This window comes from Mytilus trossulus, chromosome 12 (genome assembly GCF_036588685.1).
Source record: "Mytilus trossulus isolate FHL-02 chromosome 12, PNRI_Mtr1.1.1.hap1, whole genome shotgun sequence".
NCBI classification, from domain to species: Eukaryota; Metazoa; Mollusca; class Bivalvia; order Mytilida; family Mytilidae; genus Mytilus; species Mytilus trossulus.
Window position 1 is genome coordinate 34,052,335 of NC_086384.1, and position 27,389 is coordinate 34,079,723.

General features: G+C 31.6%; 2 protein-coding genes across 3 annotated transcripts; one reads left to right on the forward strand and one right to left on the reverse strand.

Moving 5' to 3' along the window:
- Window positions 1–937: 937 nt before the first annotated feature.
- Window positions 938–13,467, reverse strand: LOC134693214 (BTB/POZ domain-containing protein 3-like). The gene is made up of 3 exons (XM_063553952.1): window positions 13,314–13,467; window positions 10,763–11,016; window positions 938–2,347 (listed from the first exon to the last, which is right to left on the reverse strand). The coding sequence occupies exons 2-3, from the start codon at window positions 11,014–11,016 to the stop codon at window positions 1,324–1,326; spliced, it is 1,278 nt and encodes a 425-aa protein (XP_063410022.1). The 5' UTR covers window positions 13,314–13,467; the 3' UTR covers window positions 938–1,323.
- Window positions 13,468–15,548: 2,081 nt separating this feature from the next.
- LOC134693215 (uncharacterized) lies at window positions 15,549–20,899 on the forward strand. Of its 2 annotated transcripts, none has more exons than XM_063553953.1 (3): window positions 15,549–15,727; window positions 18,502–18,660; window positions 19,676–20,899. In XM_063553953.1, exons 1-3 carry the CDS (start codon window positions 15,724–15,726, stop codon window positions 20,554–20,556), a joined length of 1,044 nt encoding a protein of 347 aa, XP_063410023.1. In that variant the 5' UTR covers window positions 15,549–15,723; the 3' UTR covers window positions 20,557–20,899. The 2 variants fall into 2 exon arrangements, with proteins under 2 accessions (XP_063410023.1, XP_063410024.1); XM_063553954.1 differs by having other exon boundaries at window positions 18,502–18,645.
- The last annotated feature ends 6,490 nt before the right edge of the window (window positions 20,900–27,389 follow it).

The following is a 27,389-nucleotide window of genomic DNA, read 5'->3' on the forward strand; positions in this document are numbered from 1 at the left end:
ATACTCCATTTTCAGGTGCTGCTAGAATATTGCGGCTTAAAAAAAAGTTCTCTATTTGGAAGCTTTTGCGAAAACGGTCGCCTCAACTGACGCTCTTTGTCAGATTATAAATGTATGATATGAGGCAGACTTAACTGTATCTTTTGTGACATTTATTCCCATTTCGGTAGGATAGAAATGTTGAATTAATGAGTGAGAGGACATATGCATCAGAGACATATAATACAATTATATATATATATGTATTATATGTATTATATATATATGTATTATATGTATTATATATATATATATGTATTATATGTTTGTCATCATTATATCATAAATGTGATGTTCAAGGATAATGCTCTGATACCTGTACTTAATACAGAGCTTTTGTTTATGTCAGCCTCATACAAGTTAACAAGAAGTCGCAACATATAGTGCACAGTTGGTTTAAAGAGGAATGTCGAGTGATGACATTGATTGTTGAAAAACATTTCCTCAAAATGTTTAAGATATGAAAGACGTCTTTATACGTTAAATATCATATATTGAGATCCGTCAAAATATATTTTTGTTTCAAGGTGTTAAACAATACAAAAGTATAATAGAAATACTGAACTCCAAGGCATTTAATTCAAATAGGGAAACTGCATAACAACTGACAAAATCCACCGCAATCAATCAACAGAAGGAGTTAAAAACAAATGTCATATTCCTGAATTGTTACAGGCATTTTCTGGAGACAAAAGTTGGTTAAACCTGACCATATAGCTAGCTTAACCTTCCAAATGTAAGACAAATATTTTTTGTCATATTGATAAAATTGACTGAGTTACAAAAACTGATGCAATAGGTGATTGACTGCGATACAAACTAGGTAAAACAAATATAAACTGCATTGTACTAATAGATAATTATAATTGTATATCGTATGGCATTGCAATTTATTTGCCATTTCGAATTCCTCCTTATAACTACTTTCTCTTGTAGGAAATCGTGATATATTTTGGTATCTAAATTTAAATGTCATGATTGTAAATTAAGGTAGTACCTAACACTTTAACTAAAATTAATTTGGCTCGTTTAATTTTCTTAAAATTTTGACAAAGTATTTACTTTGACCCTTTGACAAAAATATAAAAAGAATCAAAAAATTTGAACCAACCGTTTTGTCAGAAAAAATACACTGGTTATATAGCAGTTTTGACAAACACCAATTTTGATCATTGAGTAGCTTAATATTCCCTATACAACACAACGTAATTAAAACGTTTAGCTGATTTTACAGAGTTATCTCCCTGTAGTGTTAGGTACCACCTTAAATGTCATGATTGTAAATTAGGAAATGAAGAAAATTCCTGCAAATTGTCCTTGTTCTGTGTTTGTTCCAGTGGTACACATTGTTGAATTTTTCACTGTAACTGTTGTACTGTTTGCTGTAAAGGAAGTCTTGCATTTGACTCCATAATATGTTTTTACTTTGATGTCCTTTAACAGCAGAGTGTGTGATTTGTTTGCCTCTATTAGTACTGGTCCAAAAGTATATTTCTTGCTTGTTGTAGCTTCTAATGGTAGGTTGAGGCTCGAAGAATAAATACGTATGTTCTTCTCGTTTAAAATCTCAAACTCAAATGACCGAAGATTGGATAATATTTCTGCTGTTGGTCCAAAAATAGTGACTTCATTTATCCGTATGTTTTTATCCGACTCAATACTAAGAGCATCTACACCTCGTGCAGTCCAACCGTGACGGCGAGTTGCATGTCGAGTAAAAGTATGTGTCACCCTTTTTGACAGTGGCACCCTTGTTTTTTCTACAAACAAATCACTTTTTTCTCCATAGTGCGATCGAAAAACATTCACAATTTCTGGAAGAGTTAAGATACCAGTATGAGACACAAACTGAGAAAAATATTTTTTGTCCACTAATGGAAACCGAACTAGATATAAGAGATTACCTACGACGCTTCTTAGATTTTCGGGATTTCTTTCTAAGTGTGCTGTTTCAATGCATTTGTCAGTCCAAGTTAAGAAAAACTTACAGATATCCGTCTCCGTACACGTTAAATAGTCGGACTGTATTATAATTTCTACACATTCTTTCGAGAGGTTGTTTGCATGGACAGATGCTAGACATGCGCTCGTGTTATTTTCGATAAACTGCAAACTTTCTCGTTGAAGCCCTTCAAGATGGAATTGTGCAGCAATTGAAAGGGCAACAACTGCATCAGACGAATGTGCAGTCGTTTTTAAAAGATCTGAACACTTCTGTTTAACTCTTGAAAGCATGTACTTGTCGGCTGCATACAATACATCACTTAAATTTTCCCATGTTATCTCAATTTCGTCACTGTAAATGTATCTGTACAATAATAAAGAACATTATGTCAATATATATACATGTAGTAAATAAAAAAGAAAATACACACAATTGTGTTGTGAGTTCGAAGAGTTAATATATAACCTCATATTCCCCTCATAACTTATAGCTCTTATTCACATTAATAGGAGAGGTCAATCTCACCTTTTTGACTGATTTTGACCTACGATAGTAGAGGGGCATTATGTTTTCTGGTCTGTGGCTCCGTTCGTTCGTCCCGCTTCAGCTTAAAGTTTTTGTTCAAGGTAGTTTTTGATGAAGCTGAACTCCAATCAACTTTAAACTTTATACAATTGTTGCTTATGACATGATCTTTCAAATTTTACAGGCAAATAAGACTTTTGACCCCAATTTCACGGACCATTGAACATAGAAAATGAAAGTGGTAGTTTCAGGTTTAAGTTTTTGGTCAAGGTAGTTGTTGATGAAACTGAAGTCCAATCAACATGAAACTTAGTACACTTGTTGCTTATGATATGATCTTTCTAATTTTAAAGCCAAATTAGACTTTTGTCCCCTATTTCACGGTTTATTGAACATAGAAAATGAAAGTGTGAGTTTCAGGTTAAAGTTTTTGGTCAAGGTAGTTATTGATGAAATTGAAGTCAAATCAACTTGAAACTTAATACCCATGTTCCCTATCGTATAATCTGTCTGATTTTAATGCCAAATTAGATTTTTACCCTATTTCACGGTCCATGGAACATTGGAAATGATTCAGTATGGCATCCGTGTACTTTGAACACATTCTTGTTATTAATACCATAAACACTGGTCCATGTTCCCAATTTTAATGATAGTTGACTTAAGCATATTAAGAATGTAAAAACATATTTGTACCGTTTTTATACAAAAAAAAACACTTACTAAAAAAATAAATGAACAAAATTTCTTTCAAATCGAGAGTTTGCGATTTGTTAGTACCATTTGCTTGCGATTCATTAAACAAATCATAAACAAACAAAATTATCAAAATTCATTAAAACTGATTTCTTTCTATTGCATGATTTGTATAAAGTAATTTGTTTTCTGTTTTTTTGTGATTTCTTTAAGATTGGTTTACCTAGAATATCATATGAAATGATTTGAAAGAGATTTGTTATCTTTATAAGCTAGAATGGTGTGATTTTGTTATGATTTGTTAACTTTGAATATAAAAAAAAATGATTTGAAAATGATTTGTTAAATTTATAAGCTATCTTGGTGTGATTTATTGATGATTTGCTACAATGAATAAAAAGTTAATTCATTTAAATTTTCTTTCTTTTTCTATTTCTCTGACTTCCGGTTGAGGTCAAATTCATGGTACGCACTGAAACCCGGACCGGACCGGACTCCGGACCCGGACTTGGGTATGAAACCCGGACCCGGACCCGGACTGAACGCCGGACCCGGACTGAATGCCGGACCCGGACTGTCAAAAATTATGAATTTTCTTATAAATACCTTTTCTTTTTTAATTAAGTGGAAGGAAGATAATTTTTGGAGAACCGTAACACATTATATTAATTATGAGATCATCAAATTTTGCTCTTACTCTTGTATAGTCTAGCATGCAAGTTAGACTTGCAATGATTCTGAATCTTCAATTTACAGTTGTGCAACTACTTTAAATATATATATATATATGTATCAATGTTTACAAATGAGTTTAAATATATATATATATATATGTGTATCAAGGTTTACAAATGACTTTAAAAAAAAGCCATAGAAATATTTTTTTTATAAATTATAGGGAGAAAGTTGATTTTCTTAAAATTATTTTTTCCTTTTTTTGTTCATCTATCAGAGACATATAATACAATTATTATGTTTCTGAAACTATCCAGAAGGAAGTTTATTTTGGCAGAAATATACAAGATGCATTACATCTATAATAATTATGAAAATGAATCAGACCTGTATAACCAGACCTGATACATACCGTGACAGTAGTTTATATGGGCATTAGTGACGCGATGCATGAACCTGCATTACGTAATTGTGTAATGAGTGTATAAAAGTCCGATAGGAAATGGCAAGAATACCTAGTCATGTCACCTCACAATAACTCTGGCAATAATACCATTAGTCATGCTGATAAATTAGGGAAGGACCGAATTATAAACAAATGTAAAAAGTGTTATGACCAAAATGATATTTTGAAAACTGTTTTTACACGGAACACCGCTAGTTTGACTTTGAACTATGTAATGATTTAAGCAATAATCTTATTTATATTCTCAGACATTTATTTGTTTCATAAACGTAGGAAAAAATATTTTAAAAACGACTATAGTTGGCAGACGTCCTTTTGTGCCAGTTAATGTTTTTCAATGGTATCCTTACCGCAAGATGTACAACTATAAATGGAGTAGAGGTATTTTCAATAAAAACGTTGAACTGTTTATGGATCCCATCCTTCAATATTTGTAGGTTCCGTTTACAAAATAGGCAAGCGACAAACTACTACATATATTAAAAATTGTGAAACTCAGCAGCAGTATGAACATAACATGTTTCAGAGTAAATGGGGAATGTGTCCATGGGACACAGACAATGTACCCGCTTGCATATCATATATCATTTATTTCTTTTATTTTTTACGTAGTATAACAACTCCAGAAAGGTTTCATTGACATTACCAACATTCGAACTTGATCTCTTTGTTGTGTAGAAGTTTCCTAACATTTGGTAAAGTCAAACCTTCGTGTATGTTAGAGAACGGAAACGAAAATCTCAGCATTTTTTTCCATTTGTAAAGGAATTTTACTTTAGAGTGGTTTAAATGACACTTAAAAAAATTAAACTTGTCTGTGTTTTGTGGTAATATTATTAAGATTTGTGTATACACAGTGTGGGAACAGAACGTACAACAAGTATACAAGACAAAATAAAGGTACAGTGCAAATGTAAAGAAATTACTAAAATGTAAATAATCCTCGTACAAAATAAAAAAAAAAATTTATATAAACCGAAAGGTGGCTGTATGCTCTTGAAGGATAAGCATAGTGAAGTTTACTTAATTTATTATTTTCCATTAATTCAAAAAAAAATATATATTTACGTATTTGAACAATACAACAAAATATGTGTTATACTCCCAGTCCGGGGTTATTTAAGGTCACGGTCCGGACTCGCCTAGTATTATTTTGTTGATTCTCGGGTAAACGTCTTTTATTAATGTTTCAGACGATAATCCAGTAAGCAAGAAAATGAATGAATAAAAATGATAAAGTTCGTTTCATCAAATAATTTGTGAAGTTTTATATCTCTATCGATGTCTATAGTTTGCGAATACACCTAGTCCGGGGTTACTTCAGGTCACCATCCGGACTCGGCTAGTACATGTAATTGTTTCGTTAAATGTCGGATAAATAACTTATAATTGTTTTCTGTATTACATGCTTGATCAAAGGTCCCGTCAATATACTTTACGACAATAAACAGTGTACATACAGTTAGTCGTCGAAATGCAATACACGCAGGTATAGTAAACTTCAAACTAGTCCGGGGTTATGTCAGGTCACAGTCCGGACTCACCTGTTCAACATTGTGTATTACATGGGTGATCGCTGCTTAAATGTCGTTTATTGATTTTTCCGATGACTATCGAATAATTTAAGAAATAGAAAAATGAATAAAGGAAAAGCCAAAAGAAAAACGGGGAAAAAAATCTTTCAATTTAACTAATAATTTGGTATATTTATATACAATCTGTATACTCCCAGTCCGGGGTTATTTAAGGTCACGGTCCGGACTCGCCTAGTATTATTTTGTTGATTCTCGGGTAAACGTCTTTTATTAATGTTTCAGACGATAATCCAGTAAGCAAGAAAATGAATGAATAAAAATGATAAAGTTCGTTTCATCAAATAATTTGTGAAGTTTTATATCTCTATCGATGTCTATAGTTTGCGAATACACCTAGTCCGGGGTTACTTCAGGTCACCATCCGGACTCGGCTAGTACATGTAATTGTTTCGTTAAATGTCGGATAAATAACTTATAATTGTTTTCTGTATTACATGCTTGATCAAAGGTCCCGTCAATATACTTTACGACAATAAACAGTGTACATACAGTTAGTCGTCGAAATGCAATACACGCAGGTATAGTAAACTTCAAACTAGTCCGGGGTTATGTCAGGTCACAGTCCGGACTCACCTGTTCAACATTGTGTATTACATGGATGATCGATCGTTGCTTAAATTTTATTGGAGCAATTTAAACTTTGTATCATCCAATCAGGAGCTGCATAATATTTTATTCAGAGTACCATCTTGGGGTAAAAAATATCCCGGTTAATGGATACGGCCTTTGTAATATGCCACTCATTGTATATAACACAAGATTATTTCTGTATTTCTTACCAAAGGAATACTACTGATACGGAGATTAAGAGTGAATAATTCTTAAGCGAGGTATCTCAGTTCATTTTGACAATGGATTGTCAAATAAAATTATTTCACTATATTGAACATTATTTATTATTTCATTATATCTCGTAGCTTATGCCCCTTTAAATCTAACTTCTATACATGCTTGATTATGATTGATAGTGTAGTCTTTGACACCTTTTCACATCTGATTGTTCAATTATTTTTATAGACTTTGTGATGACAATCCGAAATAAGCAAGTATATCTTTTTTTTTTTATTTTACTGTAGAAAAAAATGGAGTAATTAAAATACTATAGTTATTGACCAGTGAAGCGTTATTTGAGATGTTGATATAAGAATAAGAATGATGTGATGTGATGTGATTGCAAATGAGAGCTGACAAAGAAGACCAAATGACACAGACATATACAACTATAGGTCACAGTACGACCTTCAAAACTGAGCAAATTACATACAAGAAAATCAGCTATAGAAGGCCCTAATAATGACAAAAGGAAAAGAAATCGCTATAATGAAAGATATATACAAATGTATTACACATCAACAAACGACAACCACTAAATTGCAGGCTCCTGACTTGGGACAGGCACATACTTAATGTTGCCAGTTTTAACTCGTTTGAAGGCGACAGCCCCCCCTTAACTTGGGGCAGTGCTGTAAAATAAGAACAAACTATTAAAATCAGTTGAAAAAAATATTAACTCATCAGATGGATACAAATAGATTTACAAAAACAGAGTATACTTGGGTTGGTACTAATACTTGGATGGGTACTTATACAACTTATACAGCCACACAACATAACGACACCAACTACAAATATGAGAATGCTCGCAGTTACTGATCACAGCTAGTACATGGCCAACAACTAAAGGTATAAAGCAATCCATCATGGTTTATATTTTGGTTATTTTTAAAAACACTGAATTACCAACAGCCTTAACTTATCTTGTAAGTAATTCCTGGTTGTGTCTTCTTTTTTCGTTTTCTTTCAATTAACTCAATATCCTAAAGCGAGTCTGTGTAAAACTTTGTCAATAATACAATATGAGGAACAGTAAAAGATCATAAGAATTAAGAGGAACAATTAAAAGGCATACAAATTCGTAGGAACTATAAGTCTTAGAGATTATAATAACTCGGATGAACAATAAAAAGTCACAAGGCTTCTGAGGAACAGCAAGAGGTCATAAGAATTCGGAGGAAAAATCAAGTCATAAGAATTCGGCGAACAATAAAAAGTCATAAGAATTATGAGGAACAATAAGATATTATAAGAATTTGGAAGAACAATAAGATATCATAAACATTCGGAGGAACAATAAGAGATCATAGGAATTCTTATGATACTAGTTGACAATTCTGATATGTACAACTCGCTAACGAAAGAGGTTTATATTGATGAATAGAAAGTGATATTCACCTGCAATTTACCTGTGCACAATCGGCGCAAATGAAAGATCGAAACTTTTAAAAATCGGCGTAAATGTCAAACACCCAATAAAACACGAGACTTTCATTACACAGTGACATAACAACGCTTAATATTAATGTTCTCATGAAAGTGAACTAATATTAAAAGTGATTAATTAAGACTGCCAAAACAAGAAAGATCTAATTTCTTGTCCAATTGCATGTAAAGCACAAGTTAAGGCTAAATTCGTAAATTTCGATAAATGTTTATGAAGAGGGAGAAAATAACCGTCATATATCATTTATAGAAGTAAAACATTGAGTCATAAGACAAAAAAGTCGTAATAACTCAAAATTTATTTATACAGTTTCTTAGAGAAATATAAACACACGGGCGCATTATTTAGAAAAGCAGGAATTCTATTTTTCCCTTTATGTCTAGAAGAAAAAAACAAACAAAGAAATATAATCCTCGAATGTTTCAAACTGTTGCGCTTCACTCTTCCTTTGAATAAAAATTTAATTTGCTTTCATTGATAATAAAAAGATTTTATTAATTTCCATAAAACAATAACGACAAGGGAATTATTTTATCTCTTCCTTACTTTACTTTAATCTTTTTGGTCAATTTTGCGCTCGGAATGTGGATTTTTTTAAACTATACTATTATTTATTATATGACAGTATAAATCTTAAAAAAATATTTCTGAAAGTGGTAAAAAAAAACACAGTCCGGGTCCGGCATTCAGTCCGGGTCCGGCGACCAGTCCGGGTCCGGGTCCGCGTTTCATACCCAAGTCCGGGTCCGGAGTCCGGTCCGGTCCGGGTTTCAGTGCGAACCCAAATTCATATTTCGAATACTGTTCTATATTAACTGAACAAAGAAGGTAGCAAGATGAAGAGTTTTATTCAGTATCTGACGGTCGTAAGGAATCTCAGTTATTTATTTATAATTTCACATATTCATCTAATACTATTCAAACGTTAACCTTTAGATAATCCAGAAACTGTGCATTTCAGTATCTCGATATAATCAGGATAATTTTGTGCTGTAAGGATTAGGTTTCAAAATGGAAATGTGTGAAAAATGTGTAAACAGATCAAAACATTCATTTCAAGAATAGCTCACCGATCCAGCGGACAAAAATCATCGGCAAGTTTACAGTTTTAATTGTTTTTTACTGACCAGGTTCCGGGCAAAATGGATAAAGCTTTATTACAATGTAGCAGATGTGGACCTATTTGACATTATTCTACTAGGTACACGTGGCTGCCTATGTTTTTTTTCTTCAAATTTCGTTATATTCAAATTCGGGAGAAAAGCAAGAGAAACCTTCACCATATTCAAAGTTCGTCCCTCATTGTTACAAAATATAGTATTCCTTTTTACAATTAGAGGAGAAGCTATTAAAGGTAAAATGAAGACAATTTCGCTTCAGAGTTTGGGTGTTTATTTTTGATTTGGATGTAAATTATTATTATATATGTGAATTGATGAAGAATGCCAATTGAATAACGATTTGGTTGTGACAGCTTGGGGTATGAATATATGATTTAATTCTAATTTGTTAAAAATTTGATTAAAATTTCTTTACAATTTCTTTACGATTTGAAAACAATTTGTTTGTGATTTGCTTGAAGAAGGAAAGCAATTACTTCTGATTTGTTAATGATTTCAAAACAATTTCTTGACAATTTGTTAATGATTTTCTTGTGAATTGTAAGCAATGCGTTCGTGATTTGTTATTATGATTTGTAAGCTCATATGCATGTTAAATTTTATCACTTTCTAATCACAAAGAAATCATACGATTTGTTTATCATTTGTAGCCATAGTTTGTTCCTTAATTTTGTTTGTTTCGGTAAGTCCCATCATTTCCTTTTCCAACATTGTTTTCCTAATATTTGGGGAGGGGGTATCTTTACAGCCTTTGGAGAAAATCTGCTGGTCTTAGTTATTATTTCTGTTGCAAAATCAAAACTATGCCGGTCCTTGCAACAAGTCGATTATCATACCCTTTGGACCTCCACATTTTCAAAACCTTATTGGTTTGTATATACAAGGTCTACAAGGTTATGGAGTCTTTCAGACTTAATAACTAAACGGTTTTGCACCAATAAGTTATATTTACTAACATTGGCATCATGACGGGTGCCATATGTGGAGCGGGATCTGCTTACCCTTCATGTGAACCTGAGAATACTTCCAATTTTGTGTTTGGTTTCATGTTTCTTAGTAGTAAGATTTCTTTGCTGTGTTTTCCGTACTATTGTTGACATTGTCAAAGGCCATACGCTTTCATATAATTGCTAAGTTAAACATACATTTCGTTTGAACTCACATGTGCAAGATCTCAAATTCAAATACTGACCGAACATGTAAAAGCGTCACATAAAGTTAAAACCTCTAGAAAGAATTGACTAAGATTTTGGTTATGTTGATTATTATTTCTATGTAAAGTTTTCTTCATCTTTTACAATTATCGCAAAAATAAAACATACAATTTCAAACAAAAACAAATTCTGAAGTTTATAGTATATATCACATCTATCTCAGTCGTTTTTGTTCATCAGCATTAAAAAGTTTTGAATGACTTACTTCAATACCAAATCGAATGTATTCTCATCAAGATCAGGAACATTTATATCGTCCGGCATTGACCCCTGGAACATTGTATGGAAAACCTGGCTGCGGCTACACAACATGTATCTATGTGCTTTGATGGGTTTGCAATCTTCACCAACAAGAAACGTCACATCACATAAAATTTCATTCTTCAACATATACATCATACATTCGGGTAATGTTTTATTTTCCATCCATTCGGAAAGATCTGTCTTTTGAACAGCCATCTATGAAAAGACATTGTGGGTGTAATTTCATAATGCAGTTTATTGGCATAACTAATATAATACAATTATGATACATTCATGCAGTACACTAATGTAAAAAATAAACTGGAATTAGAGATTTTTATATATGTGATTATTTCGATCCTCGATTTTGTTCAATTCGTCTCCAGCTTTTAAGAAAAACATTGTTTAACCATATAAAAATCATTGCATCAAAATAACATTATTACATTACTTTTTAAAACTGCCTGGTAAAACAGGCATTGGACGTTAGAGTAATCTCGGATTAAAAAGTATATACAATGTATATAAATATTTATTTCGATTAGGATTCCTTGAAAAAAAATATTGACAGTGTATTATTCTCGGGGAAAACTTTCTGGACGATTTGATAAACTAGAAAAATATACATATATAATAGCTTCAGTGTTCTTTAAACACCTGTCCTGGGTGATTCCTGCATTTTTATAATCATAGTATTTGTCCAAATGAATCAGCCAAGCTTATTTTCATAATAGATATACAGCTGATTCTGGTGCATAAGCAACGAACACATTAGAGTGTGGGTATTGTTGTGTTGCATATGGTATGATCTTTCTGTGTTCCCATTCTTTTAATTTGGTTACTTGTTTTCCAATATTTTGTATTTTCTCATTATTTTAACAAAAGCCTGGTTTTTGTTTGGAAAATCATCTTTAGATACACACAAAAATTGTTATTTCAAGTCTAAAACATCCATTGTCAATTAATCTACGTCTAAAAATAAATCTATTTCATTATTTAGGGACTTATCTTTATTTACCTGGGAGGGGGAGCTAGTCATTTCGAAATCAAAAATATAAAATTTCTTGATCCCCCCATAATATTTCGCTTTTTTTATTTGATCCCCCCAGAAAAAACATTTAAAAAATTTGATCCCCCATCTATTTACATACGAAAATGTTAACATAAAAAACACATGTAATTTCACGAAAACTGATAATGAAAACATATTTGAGGGAAAATTGTCTTGAAATAGTGCTCTTCCATAAGGCCTTTTTCATGAATATAAGTAGGTAGAGCAAGCCAGTGCTTTTAGGATTGTTTTCTAATTATTTTTTCCAATTTCCTATATTGTGCTTTAAAAGAAAACTTTATCCTAAGTATCTCAAAAAATAACTTTTTGAAACAGAAACAACATTAACAACACATTATTTATTAAGATGAATCTAGTATATGAACGCTGCTTAAACTTAAACTTTACGTAAGGCCTTATTGAAACATCATTTGAGTCACTAACCTTTTATCTGGATAGTTCATGCTTTCAGCTTGAACAATTCAATAACTCATTTATTGTCACATTTCATTCACAAATGTGTGATAGTAACGGTAAGTAACCTTTAATTGTACACATTTTGAGGGAGTTAGAGGTATAAATGGACACATTGGGATCTTGTTATGAAAACAAAACAATACATTGTGGTCGTCTTCGTCTCAGAATCATTATCAATGTAAATCAATATTCAAATGCAGAGTAGATAAATATTTAATCATTTATAGGAGCATTTATTGCCAGAGTTTATTGCTCTATCATATGTTTTTTCATAATGTTGCGTGGTTTGTATGTTGGACAAAATTTGGCACAAATTGCTGTAGATTTCGTTTTGATTTATACTTAATTTCTCTCAAACTAATAAGATAATTAAAATAAAGTTTGGTTGTGAGGCTTTTATATTTAGTGATAAAGTGAGTGAAATACATGTATAACGACTGAATTATTTGGATAATGAAGCTGCAGCTTCCCACATCACCAAAGTCTTGTGATGTCTTACTTTAATCATTGTATGTAAATGGTGTTAAAAATATATTTTGATTTGACTGTTGTAATGTTCTACACATTTTGTCTCTTGAAGTATGTAAAATACTTATTTTCATGTGTATAAAAACTTGATCCCCCCACTTTGAATTAATAAAAAAGATTTGAACCCCCCCTTCTCCACATACAGAAAAATACTCGATCCCTCCTGTACTTTGACCAGTCCCCCTCCCAGATAAAAAATGAAAAGTCCCTAATTCAACAACATAACCTTTAGTTAAGATATATAGTGAAGCAGTTTACAGCTTTTTAGAAAGCTCTTACTTGTAAAACAATTTAAGGGGAGTAACTGGAGTTATTTTCTACATTGGTGAAAATTACAATAATAATTTGATAGAAAAACATCAAATTATCATTGTTTATAAACAAAAACGTAACAGCTTCATAAAAACCATACACAATAGCATTCTTTAAAAGTTGAAACTGAATTACTAGTTTTTACCTTTTTTCTACTTTCAATTTCAAATCCTTATATATCCTAACAGTGCCACGTGATCAACAACTGAAATCTGAATATCATGTGATCAACTTTAATAAACTGGAGGCCCCCGATAGTGCTCGTCAACTCTTGCACTGTCGATCACTGTCATGTTTTGGAAAAATGTATGCTAGATAATGAAAGTTAAATAAAGTCAAATGAAATAAATAAATATAAAAATAACGAAATTTAAATATTGCGTTTTACATGTTTTATTGCAAATAGTTTTTCTGAAGGACTTACATTTCCCAGTACCGTTCGTATTTGTTTCGTGTTTTGATAATACTTATTTCTTCTGTACACTCATTTTCTGGCTATTCCCACAATATAAATTGCACGTTTCTTGTCCCACTTAATAATGCCGAACGCGCATAAGTGTAAACAATTACGTTTATTTTAGAATAGGAGTTATTTGAGACAGACAATGGGATGTAATATACAGTAATAAGTAATTTCGTCTTTCATTAAATATATAGATTAGCTTTAGTATATACAATGATGAAATATTTTCTGATGATCATCGAAAGTATATTAAATAAGATCAAACAAATCAATCAATCATTTCAAATTTGAAATCTAAATTATATGTCTTGCATTTAAAGTTGTGAAATTTCAATACTTCCAATAGAATTTAATATATATATATTTTCTAACCTTTGTCTATAAAAAGTAAAATCATGAGATTTTCATAAGTTTCAGTATACACAAAACACATATCAATCTTAAAGTAACATACACATGATCATAGATGTAATACATGTATGACATAATACATAATAACTTCTAAAAAAAGATTAACAAAAAAACAGAGACGAGTCGTATGCAAGAATTTTGTCAATGGAAAGTAAAATCCCAATTTATTCTGAACTCCCGGGAAAATTCAAAACAGAAAGTCCCTAATTAAATGGCAAAATCAAAAGCTTAATCACATCAAACGAATGTGATTGATGTGCTTAAGTACATAACACACAAAAAGATTTTCTTTTTTCTTTTTCACTAAATCCATGCCTTCTCTGCAATTGTCTATATATATTTTGAAACAATTCTCTCCCTTCAGAACTTAAATATAAGCTTTCCATCATCATTCAATCTCATCTGTGTTAGTCATCGAATAAACCTACAGTTAAAACTGTCAAGATCTTTATATTATTATGTAAATTAGAAACCAGTCTTAGGTCAATTTCAAATGATGTTGACTGATCTTATTTGCCCGAAAAATCACCAATGTACCTAGTTCCTTAATGTATACTCTGTATATCATTATTATATGTAATGTATTTCGATTTTGTAGATACACATAATACATCTTAACTTCGGGTCAGCTTTTATTTACAAGTATCAACGATAAATACAAACTTGTTTTTAAATAATATTTTTTTCTTCGTTTTTCATTTTATTTTGATCTAGCCTTTTAGTAGGTCTACCCGACATCATACTTTATGTTACTATGCACAACTTCATATTTTACTGTCCATTTTTAAGCAGAAAATAAGTTTCATCAGAAATTAATTAATTCAACATTCACGACTAAATTATTTTTTTTTCTCAATAGCTTATTCTAAGTCAGTAGTTCTTGTCTTAAATGTCAGAGTGTCATTAAGGAACTTGAAAAGAGATCTTTAACAGTGTTTAATAAATTCACAACCTCTTTGTTTTGTCATATGTAGGTGGGGAAATTCTATTGAATCGTGTACTTATGTCTAATGATGCTAGAGATGTAAGTTGTAAACAAACAACTTAGTTCATTTTTAAATTTAAAAAAACCAGAAGATACACTGGATATTTTCCAAAAGTTACTTTTTAAGACTGTTTTGTAATCATTACCAGCTTCTGTCCAAGTTTGATAGAAATCCAATATAGTTTAAGAAAGTTATTTAGATTTCAAAAACTTCACCACATAGTTATTATTTGTGGTCGCCGCAGCCGCCGACGACGACGACGGAATGTAAGGTCGCTGTTTCTCGCTTTTGCAACAAAAGTCGTAGGCTCGACAAAAAGACTCTTATGTCTTGACATGCATCCAGTACATTCATTGTAGAACAAAACTATTAATTTTATTTCAACCCTTTAAACACCTTACAATCTATTAGAAATATCTTTTTCAAATGCAATCGATCAATGAACAGAGCATAGATAATTAAACAAGTGTCGCATTACGTCAATTTCCGAAAAATCAATGTCAAATGTAGTACCTTTACATACACGTTATGACGTTAAAAATAACGATCATATCCTAGGAAACAACAAACATAACCTGCATCATTATGCAAAACGGCTAGCTGTATAACCGATGGAAATATCGAAATTCTTTTTTACGTTCAAAATTGTATTCATATTTCATTCTGCATTACCGGAACATAGATAATAACATAAAATGGGTAAGATATTTTTAGCATTGCAATGAATGTAAAAGGTGCAAAGAATAATGAAGACATATTTTTTTCTTTTTTAAATAATCAAAATTGTCGTGTATAACACAGATTTTTTATATCAAAAAGCAATATTTTACTGTTTTATGCACTGCATCACAAAAAATAGACGGTTTTCATGTTTGTGATTCCATGCCCATGATGACGAAAACCATTGATTTTTTTAGTTTGAAGTTGATTCTGATATATAACACATGCGTTTGGAATATAGATGAAATCACTTGCAGTATGGAAAATAAATGTTTGTTAGGAGTTGGAGCATAGAAGCAACTCCTCCTAAAATATTGAAGTACTCTTAAAACCTCATGACAAATAGACGACCATTTAATGTTCTGGAACGGGGCACACAGATTATTTTTATCTAAATATCGTATTTGTACTAATACATTTTTCTCGTATCTTACTTTGATATGTAAGACAAATCATTCAATGAAACGTTAAAAATGTAAAAATTATGTTTGGATGCATGCATATCTCATAATAAATATAATATAGATAACAAAAAATATACCAAATTTTACAATGTCTACTAGAATAGAATATATATTATATATTCCTGTTTCCATATTGTATGCATATTTCATCTGGAACACACCTCTAGATTAAATCGCCTCTTGATAAGCAATTCATATCAATGAATAATTTGATAATACATATTATAATAATGCAGAATAAAAACAATCTCACATAAGACTATAATGAAACATCTAATTGATAGGTGGTGCAATATTTGTCATTCCTGTTGCCATGTACAACAGGAAAAGGTCTGAATATAATTTAAAGCTTGTTCTTTTTTTGCTAATAAAATGGATTTTTATAACAAAACTTCTATACATTTTTTTTACTCTGGGATTTGATAGATTGCTTGTATTTTTTTTTATATTGTACTGAAAATACCCTTAAAAACTAATTTGAAAATATTATAAAAATACCCAGCGGCAACATAAATTTAAGATAACAATTCACAAATTGAATTCTCTTATTCTTATCAATCTCAACATCAAGTTATTTCTCCGCATGTCATTAAACGTTGTTTTTTTTTCACAAGAATGTCATCTTCCGAGAAAAATGTATGTAATGAAAATTATTTACCAAAACCAATTGTAAATTGTAAATACGTATTTTTCACCAACATTTAATATATATATACACTTAAAAGCACGCGCCGTTTTATGCGGTGAGAATACTTTTTCCGCAGGTGAATATGTTTTTTTTTTTATTAAAAATCCAGTTCATATAAAAAAAAAACCTGCTAAAGTTTATCAATAGTTTTAAATACATGAACTTATTAAGTTATATCCTCACAACTATTTTTTTAAGTATGTTACCTATAATTGTTTAGCATTTATGTGTGCTAAACTATGATGATTATAGCTCCTCATCTTTTATATATGGTTTGGATTTCAATTATTTTGGCCACGAGCATCACTGAAGAGACATGTATTGTCGAAATGCGCATCTGGTGCAACAAAATTGGTACCGTTGATTTTATTACTACCACTGGGTCGATGCCTCTGCTGGTGGACTATTAGTCCCCGAGGGTATCACCAGCCCAGTTGCCAGTACTTCGGTACTGGCATGAAAATACGGATTTTTTGTGTTATTAAAATTTGCTGTTACAAAATATTAGAAATTATTATAAATTAAGGAATGTATCTCCCTCATGCAAAGCTCTGATTCCTTTCACGAATTTGGCTATACTTTTTGGACCTTTTGGATTATAGCTCCTCATCTTTTATATATGGTTTGGATTTCAATTATTTTGGCCACGAGCATCACTGAAGAGACATGTATTGTCGAAATGCGCATCTGGTGCAACAAAATTGGTACCGTTGATTTTATTACTACCACTGGGTCGATGCCTCTGCTGGTGGACTATTAGTCCCCGAGGGTATCACCAGCCCAGTAGCCAGTACTTCGGTACTGGCATGAAAATACGGATTTTTTGTGTTATTAAAATTTGCTGTTACAAAATATTAGAAATTATTATAAATTAAGGAATGTATCTCCCTCATGCAAAGCTCTGATTCCTTTCACGAATTTGGCTATACTTTTTGGACCTTTTGGATTATAGCTCCTCATCTTTTATATATGGTTTGGATTTCAATTATTTTGGCCACGAGCATCACTGAAGAGACATGTATTGTCGAAATGCGCATCTGGTGCAACAAAATTGGTACCGTTGATTTTATTAATACGTTACAACATTTAAATAACACTGAATAAAAATTTAACGTTCAACCTAGGTGTGGTTACAGTATAAACATGCCTTTCATGTTCGCCGATTAAATTTAGTTTGTAGAAAAAAATGTTTCATAAAGAATAATGATAATTATAGAAACCGTGTTTTTTCGTTAAAATCATTATAAACGTTCTAATAAAATATGCTTTACTGATTTCAAGGTAATCAGAACACAGGACAAAATATATATTGAGAGGTGTTACATTGACACTGTACGAACATAAATTACATAAAAATCTGATTTATATATATTTTTATAATTTTAGAATAGATCTATATCGTATTTATAATTGATGTTATGAATCAGATTGCAAATATGCAGATTTAACATTGTTGAGCTGATATTTAAAGTAATTAAAAACATAAGTGTTTTCAGCCGTGTGTCACCTTCACAGCTGGTGATCCAATAAAACGATCTGATCTTTGATCTGTTGTTAATTGTTGAGGCGTTCTTATTATATAAACTATAACTGTATTACAGGTTCGGGTAACTCTAAAATGAAAAAGACTTCTCAAAGCCAAGGAACACAAACACCGATGGTTTACGATAATGACACAGATGACGTTTCATCAGCTCCTGATCATTGTACCAAAGTGGATATGTTTCCTACTCAAAAGACACAAAGTAATTCACATAACGGTAATAGAGTACCTTAAAGTGTTTCAATCCAAACAATAACTATGTACCCCTGGATCATCTCTAGTGAACATTATCATACTTTTACTTGGTGTAAAAGAGGGACGAAAGATACCAAAGGGACAGTCAAACTCGTAAACCTAAAACAAACGCCATGACTGAAAATGAAAAAGACAAACAGAAAAACAATAGTACACATGACACAATATAGAAAACTAAAGAATAAACAACACGAACCCCACCAAAAACTAGGGGTGATCTCAGGTGCTCCGGAAGGGTAAGCAGATCCTGCTCCACATGCTGCACCCGTCGTGTTGCTTATGTGATTACACATCCGGTAAATAGTCTAATTCGGTAGGTCAAATTCATGAAAGGGAAGGGGACGTAAGGAACATATCCGATATCATTTGTGAAACGGTTATTCCATAACGGTCAACCAACTCGTGATGGCGTCCGTGAAATTTACGAAGGGATGATTTCAACTTCACCATTTGGAACTCTTGGTTTAAAAGCTTCCTTGTAAGCAGTAACCCTCTATCAAGAAAATCATGATAGGAAATGCAAGCACGGGAATATCGTATCAATTGGGAGATATATACCCCGTATGCAGGTGCTGCTGGAATGTTGCTACTTAGTAATTTATTATACTCAAAATCCCTAGAAATCTTTACTTTATTAGTTGAAAAATCCCTAGATGATATAAAGAGTTGTCAGATAGCCCTTTTATATTGTAAAGGGTATAACGTTTTTACGCTAATTCCATTTTGACGATTTATCATAAGCATGATAAGGTTCAAAAGATTCATGATAAATGTGTTGTTATATCTTATAAATGCAATAAGGTGTATATTTTAATAGTTTGCGAATTAAGACATCTTATGTAGTGTAATCTATTTATCGTATTCTAGTTATGATATATTGTATTTTGGTATAAACATTGCACGTATATTTTTATAAGATATGTATATGTATGATTTTACTGAAACCTTTGATAAACAATTCATTTGGTACTTTTCAGATGTTAACATCCAAAAAGAAACGCAACAGCAATCTCAAGATAGCACAGATAACATGCAGAGCCAAGTTGCTGTCATTTGTCAATACGAAATAAAGGGAATCAATGCAAATGATATTTTTAAATATATCGTCACTACATTTGGTGGAGGCTGCAACTTTGAAAAGTTTTGTATGCGGTGCAAGATATTTCCTGAAAAAGCCAATATTTCTCTGTGGTTTGAAAAGCATACTTCAAAATTTCGTCTTTATAAAGATATGGGCAAGATCCTTTATATTTTTCCGTATCTTGGGAACACTAGTGTTTGCTTCCATTATAATGATGTTCATGAACCAGGGGGCTGTAAAGAAGCAAATTGTTCGCATTTTCACATCTGCCAACGGTCTGTTAAAAATAACGCTTGTACATATAAAAAGTGTACATTAGCCCATGATTTTACAAATGAACACAATTTACAACTTAAAAAGCAACTTGGAGTGGATAGTTTACAAAATAAACAAATAAAAAAGGTTTTAAATGGTCGTTATCCTGCTATTTGCCAGAAATATTATTCTGGACAAGGGCATTGCAAGTTAAGTTTGAAATGTCCTTACTTGCATTTATGTGGATTACACAAATTTGGAAAATGTAAAGAACCTTGTACACTCAACTTGAGTCATAATCTGAAAACTGAACATAATGGATGGGTGCTTGACGCATTCGAAATGCGTAACTGGCCAGAGGAAGCTATAATGAAAAAAGTGTATGTACCACCAAAGACAAGTCAAGATTTTGATAGCAACAGTTCCACTACAAAGCCTCGCAATGGAAGAGATGTTGGTGTAATCGATACCTTAGATTCAGATGACGATGACCTTCAAAATGGAAGTGATTTTGTAGAATAAATTATTGACATTTTAATGGTAAATCGGATTCCCAAAATTTAAAAAAAAAATGGCACTTACATTGAAGATAGATCTGTAAGAGACAAAGACAATACCAACATTTATTTTATAAAAAGTAAACGAAATACTGTGAATTCATTATATTTCTTTAAATACCGTATTTGATTTTAATGTTCAATGAATTTCAAATTTTCTGCATGATTAAATGCAGACTTTTGGAAAACCACGAAATCAAATATTATTATATATAGTTATAAATGCAAGTTTTCCTCAATCCACGAAAATTGGTACCCACGAAAATAAACGAATCCACAGTAATGTGTTTAGACAATAAAGAAGAAGTGTGTGAAATAATTCAACATTACTGCTTGTTATTAATTCTAGCTAGGTACATACCGGAAGCTTGTAGTATTGATATAACGCACTGTTGAAATTAAAAAAAAGATCGCCCCTATTCAAATGACAAAATCAAAAGCTGAACACATCAAACGAATACATAACAACCTTAATATTTCTGACTTGGAACAAACATTTTCTTATGTAGAAAACGGTGGGTTAAACCTGGTTTATAGCTAGATAAACCTCTCTCGATTGTATGACAGTCGCATAAAAAAAAATGGACCTAAATCAAAAGTATAGAAACACGAATATCAACGTGCAAATCATCATTAGTATATGGTAATGAATTTGATAATTAAAAGGGTATAATCAATGTCTATTTTCTAAACTCTTTACTCAAAATGTATAAAGTATCCATACTAAGCCAATTGAAAAAGTGCAATGTTCTACTGTCATAGCGTGTAGTGCTTAGTCCTATAAATATTTTTTTTTACAATAACTGAAACACAATTTAAAAAGGAAAAGCATATCAGGATTAAAAATGAAGGAATAAAACGATATTGATTTCGCAAAACACCTTGTTTTTTTTTTCTTTCTTTACAAATTCAGCTATTTTCAGATGATAAAAACTATCAGTAAATGAATGGGGTTTTTTTAAATTTAAATAGTTCTCAGTATTTACATTTTTTGAATGGTTGAATTGTCGAGTCACTAATATTTGTTAAGCTTCAATCATGCAGCTGTTTATTTATAGTTAGTAACTCTTGCATTTATATTTAAACTTCCACTTCTAGTGACCTTGTAACCTTGTAACCTACTTCACGGATATCATTTTTTAAAAAGCAAATAAAGTGCTTTCCATAGTGAAACAAAGTCTGTCATGATTTTCTGAAAATCATCACGAAATGTTTAACGTTAAATATCTATGTCAATCTATACAGTTTTAACGTGTCCTTTACTGATTGAAATAGAATTAACCAGATTGTTGTTGATATATATGCAACAGGTAAAATAAAGCAATCTTTCAAGAAGGGTCAAAACTATGATTTTAAATTTGAGTTCTAAAACACACTTTAATGTATGCTGCCAACAACAAAAGAAAAAATGATACACTAAACACTCACGACCGGTCAATGGGTTATTCTTGTTTCAAATTTTGCATGAACAAGTATTTTTAAAATTTATGATATGTTCCACTTAAACTGAAACAGAAAATAATTATCCATTCATCCTGCAGCTATGCCATGATTGATACTGGAAACTGATCGATCAGTTAAGATTTCATTGACCCGATATTAGATTGATTTATTATTATGGTTGACTGCTTATAGTCACTAATGGTTTCGTTTTATGTCAACAAAACATTTCAGTTAATTATAAGCATGTTAACATGCCTGAATTTAAGATTATTGAAAGCAAATTAGATAAAAATACATTAATATATACATAAAAACAATAAAACAATATTAATAATTTGATTACATCTATTAGAGTGAAATTTTACACAGGAAAGCGTAATGCCGATTAAAATATATTTATACAGTTTTTCTGAGTGAAAATAAAGGCAACAGTAGTATACCGATGTTCAAAACTCATAAATCGGTAGACAACAACAAATCCGGGTCATAAACCAAAACTGGGGGAAACGCATTAAATACAAGGAAATGACGACATTAAAATGTTACACACACAGAAACGAAATACGCATTAGACAAAATCCGATGCGAATAACAAGCATAACATCAAAACCAAACACATGAACTCGGGATAGAACTGGTAATTAATTAGTTGGGTAAAAAGTCATTGTCATTACATATCTATGAACATTTAAGCACAAACACATCAAGTTTTCAATTTTCTGAAAGAATCCAAATAGGAGAGAAGTCAGGCAAACATCGTAGCAAGTCTACAAAAGTTCTATTTCAAGCACTATTTATTGTGAAAATATAAAATGCTATAGTCTGTGAATATAATCTAATGGTCTTAGACATATTTGTTATATATATAAAGGGTTAAAGAACATTGTTCGACTTGTTAGTCAAATGCGTTTTGTTTAAATATACTTTTTCACTTTTTTGGTCCTTTGGAAAATGTGGCTTGTGCTGTTTTAGACCCTTCTACAACGACATTTGTTTTACATGCACACGTATAAAAATTGCGGTTTTTATCCAACGCATTCATAGGTTTGAACGTAGTTTTCAATTAAGACTCGTTTATATTTTTTCGTTTGGGCTTGTATCATATTTTCCCTCCGGTTCATCCTATATTGACTCTTAAAATTCAAGAGTCTATCTAAAAAAAATGAGGGTTCTTTTTTCTAAACATGAGGGTACTTTTTATTATGGCCTTCCACATACCGTTTTGATCCCTAACATCACTGAACAGACATTTATTGTCGAAATCCGGATCTGGTGTACTAAAAACATATTGACACCGTATGTTTGTGGCATAACATCATGGCCACAAGTTAATTTTTATCTGTTTAGTATTAAATTCATATTAAGATCCATTTTGTTACATCTTGTGATCAATTTTATTTGGCAATCGCAAATGGCAGTCAGCAGGGTTAAAGAGGATTGTTCGACCTGTTAGTCAAATGCGTTTTGTTTAAATATACTTTTCCACTTTTTTGGTCCTTTGGAAAATGTTGTTTGCGCTGTTTTTAGACGCTTCTACAACGAAAGGTTTTTACATGCTTACGTATAAAAATTGCGGTTTTTATCCAACGCAATCATAGGTTTGAATGTACTTCTCAATTTAGACTCTATATGTATGACCATCCAATAACAGACTAACAAGCAGTATAAATAAAAGAAAGCTAAGTCATGTCTATAAATCAAGTGATTGAGATTTTCAAAAAAATAATGTTTTGGCAAGAGTGGTCTATTCCGTTATATTGAATGAACAACAGTTAATGCACTTCATTTTTTCTTAAAACATACTTTTGCTGAACCATTAATTAACTCAAGGTTTTTTTTTGTGAGAGAGGTACTATTCAATCTCTTTCGTTCATTTTTAAACATCTCCAAAACACATCATTTTCTCATGTAGTGTTTGGATTTTATCACGTATACTTTTGTGTACAAAAATAAGTTTTTTATAGTTTTAATTTTGGTATCTCGAATTACATCTGTGTGTTTTATAAAGCTTTTAACACACACCTTTCGCAGGTAAGGCAGACTTTTTATCAAGTTAGTTTGTGTAAATTTGAATCAGTTCATTATATGAAACTCCTTGTAACTTTAATTTATAATTTACCTTTTAAACTTGTGAAAAATGTTGATAATATGGCATTTAAAGAACAAATTTTGTTTTTCTTTTCTTATATTTAATTGAATCACTGAATTTTCCCTACATCACAGTGAGCTCAATTCAAATCGTGTCCAGAAAACAGCTTTTGTTAATTACAACTGGTTCTTAGTGAGGCATTAGCAATTCACCCATTTTACTTAAATTATCAAATATGATTTATGATATAGTGAAAGTATTTTCAAATTTCAAAAACATTCTTAACTAACACAATTTTGAATGCATAGACAACGTATCCCCGAACCAAATAGTTCAGCCTCGTTTCACTTTCAATGTTGACATTTTGTTTTGCCTTTTGATAGCTGAATACGCCTCGTACAGGCATACGTCATCTCTAGCTAAGGGGATACAATTGATATCCCATAAATACTGGTTCAAAAAAGTTAATGTGTTGACGTGCAAGTCCATTTAGTATATCTTAACAATAATGCAATTATATCAGGAGAAGTCAAACCATAACAAGCAAAGATTTGGACGTCAAACGTGCGTTTTGTAAATTTAAAACTCATCAGTGAGGCTCTAAATAAAAAAGTTAAAAAGGCCGGATAAAGTTCGAAGTTGAAAAACATTGATTGTAAGATAGTGTTCTGACAAAATAAATATTCTCAAAAGATCAAAACTGACGTCATTAGTTAGGTTCATTGTTACGGTAAACAAGTATATGGGTCATGTCACTTTTATGTTTTGTTATACAACTTTGCATATACATTGATATTCATCTGTGGTTTTTTAAACAAACTCTCCCTATACTTTATCATTATTGAATCTCTTTGCTTGACAGGTTATTGTGTATTATGGTTAAATAAATCTGCGAATCATCTAAACAGTGCAAACAATACATTTCAGTAATTATGACAGTGTGTCCAAATTTGTGAATTTGAAGGACATTTTTTAAACAGAAAAAAATTGATGTCGATTTTTTTTAAATTATTTTTTATTAGTAAATGAGCGAAAAAAAGTGAAATCACAAAAATACTTAACTCAGAGAGCAATCTAACCAGAAAGTCCATATTCACATGTCAAAATCAAATGACAAAACACATCAAAAACTAATAGACAAGAACAGTTATATTCCTGACATGGTACAGGTATTTTCAAATGTAATAAATGGACAGACTAAACCGGGTTTTATAACGCGAAACCTCTCACTTTGTTGACAGTCTCATCCAATTCCGTTATATTTACGAATTGACGTCTTTATAAAAATGGTGAATACTTTTTGTAATGTTAACCACAAATAAAAAAAACTAATCTATAGATAATTGGCGCCATTGTTCCATATAAGACTTTTATAACTTATAAAGGTCATTGACCAAAATGTGTTCGCTTACCTCTTTTTCAATTCCTATGAAACGAGTTTCTGGTTTTTATAACGTTAAGAATATATTGAACCAGCGCATGCATATATACAAAACGGATGACCACTGAAAAAACGCAAACAACATATTTGAATTGATAGAGCAATGGTATGTGTTTTTTTTAATTTTTCATACATAATCATTTGTTAATCGCATTTTTTTTCATGACAGTTGTTAAATGATTAAATAATTTTAACACTCATAGGGAAAAAAGTAGTAAAATGTGGTTATGCTCAAAATGTTATATGGAAAACAGTGTGGAGAATGACAGTTGTTCAAAATGCGATACAGCACGACCACAGTCAAGATGCGCAAAGGGTATGATATTAAAAATGTTTAAGTGATAAAATACCTTAATACCGAACTAGATTATTAACCGTGTTTGTAATAACATGGGCAACTAGACGTGTGTCACATGTTGACCTGTGATCCCCCTTATTTTGGTTGGGTTCGTGTTGCTTAGTTCTTAGTTTTCTATGTTGTGCCTGGTGTATTATGATTGGCTGTTTGTCTTTTATCTTTCTAGCCAATATCTGTATTCAAGATTTGAGGTAAAACTTCATTGCGTACTAAATTCTGTATTTTACATGTTTTAAGTCTGTACTATTTTAAGTCATTTCGTCCATGTTGAATGGCAGTCTGGGTCATCCAGACACATTTCAAAAAAACTAAATACACAAATAAATGTAGTAAACGGACGACGATGGACAACGACGGCGCTAAATGTTTTATGGGCCAGATTAGATATTGCGTTGTCAGTTTATTTTCGATCAATGAGTTTGACTGTCCCTCTGGTATCTTTTCTCCCCTTTTTTCTAATTTTATTACGTTTTGGAAGGTAAATATATTAAGGTTGATAGAAAAACTTTTGAGATTTGCAAAAACAATAGTCGACCGACGAGGTTAGGTGAAAAAAGATACATTCCGCATTGTAAGTTAAAAATCAAAAAGAATAACAGCATATGTGAGGTAATAGTTCCATAAAAAAAAGAGTAAAAAAACATATATAGGACGCCTCCGGGTGTGGGAATTTCACGCTACATTAAAGACATGTTGGTGACCTTCTGCTGTTGTTTTTTTTTTACGGTCGGGTTGTTGTCTCTTTGAAACATTCCACATTTCCGTTCTCAGTTTTATAGGTTAATTCTTTACATTAATAAGGCCGTTAGTTTTCTCTTTTGAATTTTTTTACATTTTCTTATCAGGGCCTTTTATAGCTGACTATGCGGTATGGGCTGTGCTCATTGTTGAAGGCCGTACGGTGACCTATAGTTGTTAATGTTTGTTTCATTTTTGTTTTTTTGTGGATAGTTCTGGTAACTATAAACTTGTTGAAGCAAATTTTGAAAATATAAATCTGAGTCCATGGCTCTGCTTGAATCAGCTGGAGGCAAATAACACACTGCTATGATAACCGAGATATCGGTAGATTTTGTTTTAAATTTAATCCATTGTATTCCTTCTATTTCAATATCTAGTATGTCAACATCGTAAAAGTTAAAAATTTCATTGTTCACGAGAAAACCTACTCCTGCAAACCCTCTGGTAGCATTTCTATGTAAAACTTTCCTGTTATGACCGAAGAATGTGTATCCGGGGATGTTTAATCTTTCGTCGCCACGCAAAAATGTTTCTGTTAGCGCAAGAACATCGCACTGAGAATAATCCAATACACCATTTCTGAATTGCGAGTTATCGTTGTTCTTTACTGACCATCCCCTGCAGTTCCAGACCCCAAGCCGCAATACATTCTAGTGCTTTTTTATAAGTCGGTTACCCGAAAATCTGTAACTTTTCTCACTTCCAATTTCTTTCAGTACAGTCCGG